Raw genomic sequence first — 2,853 nt, forward strand, 5'->3', positions numbered from 1 at the left:
TCGTAGAAACTTGTATGTGACAGTAAGTAGCAAGCATATGAGCGTCTCAGACGGCATAGGAAGCAATGCTTATATATACGCCTAACAGCAAGACTCTTGCCGTATTATGACGTCGATGTGCTTCTTAATCTCTTCAGAGATGATCACCATCGGTTGAGGTTATCCAAAATGAAGGGCGCAAAGTAAGTGATCAATACCTAGAAATATGAATGTTAACGAGAAAGCAGTGTCGGCTAAACTTACAGTAGCGCCAGCTCGGACCAGAGAAATATGGGCCTCCCGCACAACCGCATTCATATCACCCGTAGCCTGACCGTAGTCGTAAAGCATCTTATACCTACAATTCAGCACACTCGGAAAAGCAGAGGTTTGAGTGAAGGTCTTACTCTCCACTGACTACATAAGCAACAATAGGTATGTTGCAGGACTCCTTAAACTGACGAATGATGTCCCCATAAAACAGGCATGGTTTGACGATAGCCAAATCAGCACCTGATCATCATTATCATCACAATTACTCGATGGTCTAGAACGTATTATACTACCCTCGGTCAAGTCTCGGTCAAGGGCTCGCATTGCGATAGAGGACGATCCTACTGGATGCTGATAGCGTTTACGGTCACCCTTGAAGGTCGAGTCAACGGCGTCCCGGAAAGGAGCGTACCTGCCAAACGACTGTACCAAGAGGAACACCGGGTGAACTCGCACTTACATGACACTGGCCTTCTTACTGGTATACGACATGATCTGCACATGCTCGTAGCCATGGGAATCGAGGCTATCTCGAATTGTCGCCTCACGGGAATCCATCATATCCGATGGGCACACAATATCAGCACCAGCCACGGCATACTTCAAGGCAATGTCCGCAAGACGGCAAACCGTTCGCTTATTGTCGATACCTATGTGATGGCATGAAGATAAAGAGCTGATGACTGCTGTATTACATTCCTCTCCATTCACTGTCCTGAGGATACCACAGTGTCCATGGGAAGTATATTCACACATGCATACATCAGCAAGGACACACATACTCGATAGCTCACGATGTGACCTAACAAGAGATACCACCGGGCAACCATGCTTGTAGAGGAAACACTACTTGATGACTTTAATGCACTCCACAACTGGGCATGTATCAGCATCAGCCATACTGGCCCGAGGATCCTTATCCTCTACCACGCCAAAGAGCCTATAGAAACATTGCGTAGCAGGGTGTTGGGTTGTTTGTATATTACATGACATGTCTCAAACCCTTCTTCTCTAGCACTCTGAGCTCATCAATAAGGCCAGGGTAGCTACCATCAGCACCACGACCATACTGCATGTTAGGACTGAAGACAAATACTATTACTAGAATCTCCGCTACTACTAAAACCATTATACATCACTGTAAATATCACTAATACTTCACTACGGTCGATAATGAGCGACATGCAGAATCCAAATGCATTACCTAAAACCTGGTATCTCCTTATCTTCAACCCTCAATGTGACGAAAACAGGCCATATGAGCTGAGATGGATGAATATGGGGCTCGAGCCATTCCCGGCATGCAGGGTGATGAAGGGATGCATGAAGCTTGGTACGAGGTAATTCCACGGAAGGAGCAGTAGTAGTAGAGGAGGAGGAGGACGACGACATATAGTATTACGAAGACGATAACTAAGCAATGTTTACTTCTAGGATAATACCTACCCACCATGATATGACTTCAGTTACACATGCCTCGACAAGTGCAAGCTTAAGGTGAGGCTAGTCAGATAAAATGGTATCTTGAGGCGCATCGCTCCGCTTTTACTGTCAGTTTCGCAAACGCTTAGCTAATCGATCACGTCGTAGCTTATGACGTTGCCGACTTATTCAGTGATAATGATGACACTCTCAATTATACTTAGACATGCATCTGAAGTCTATTGAGGATAATTTCTAAGGTCTGAATTACTCTTAATGTTGTTGCTTATGATGATAAACGGTATCATCCTTGCCCTGACCACTACTATATGTAGTGGGTCATTTGATGATAAAATCCTTGTCATGCATCACCATCTGAAGCAATCTTTGAATGAATTAGAGTATACTGAATTGAAGGATCAAATCCTTGAGTATTAATGCTGGTATAGTCCTATTCTCACCATAGTGAGCAGCTGACTATAGAATAGTTTCGACTCATAACTCCTTCGGGCGGCTTGATTATGTCAAGCTCAGTAGCAAAACAATAGTAGCATCTCTAACCTAGCTTGGCTGAAGTTGACGAACATGTATACCGTTCTACCATAACGAGCATTGAGTTCTAAACGAGTGGTCGCTCGTGAAGATTCCGAAGCATGGACGATATCATCACGTACCATCGTACATCCTAGACGCATTCACGGTTATCGTGACGTATTTAGAATACCAAGGTGGATACTCAATAGTGGTGATAGATGGAATTATGAATTACCAATGATGTTCCCTCACCAATCGTTTGTTGCGCATTCGACCACTCAATTGGCATGATGGAATCTGTTCTTATCACACAATAAGATTGCGGCGGATACAATTCCAAAGATACACGTACTCCGCGCTTTATTAAAGCGGCACTGCGTTAAAACAACACAACACCCCAAACATTGGAACCGTGAGGAGGCACAACTTAACCGATGAGCACAAGATGACAGGTATTTAACGGTAGTCAGAAACTCGTTGATACAGTAGAGATAGTTGATAAACGGTCGAGGTGAATTGAGGAGAATACCTCTAGGAAACCGCCCATAGACTTCACTGATAACACGCCGATTTCGGAATGGCACAATGGCTGATTGATTACAAATAGCAGCAATAAGATAACGAGGCGACTAAATCAGAAGTAAA

The 2,853-nt window shown here is 44.1% G+C and overlaps 1 protein-coding gene across 1 annotated transcript; it reads right to left on the minus strand.

The window, feature by feature from the left end:
* Positions 1–42: 42 nt before the first annotated feature.
* Positions 43–1,667, minus strand: Pmar_PMAR024386 (delta-aminolevulinic acid dehydratase precursor, putative). The gene is made up of 9 exons (XM_002782658.1): positions 1,457–1,667; positions 1,239–1,334; positions 1,103–1,192; positions 948–1,054; positions 713–902; positions 546–664; positions 387–492; positions 244–337; positions 43–197 (listed from the first exon to the last, which is right to left on the minus strand). The coding sequence occupies exons 1-9, from the start codon at positions 1,642–1,644 to the stop codon at positions 144–146; spliced, it is 1,044 nt and encodes a 347-aa protein (XP_002782704.1). The 5' UTR covers positions 1,645–1,667; the 3' UTR covers positions 43–143.
* Between the last annotated feature and the right edge of the window lie 1,186 nt (positions 1,668–2,853).

The sequence above is a fragment of the Perkinsus marinus genome, assembly GCF_000006405.1.
Source record: "Perkinsus marinus ATCC 50983 genomic scaffold scf_1104296938708, whole genome shotgun sequence".
Taxonomy (NCBI): Eukaryota; Perkinsozoa; order Perkinsida; family Perkinsidae; genus Perkinsus; species Perkinsus marinus.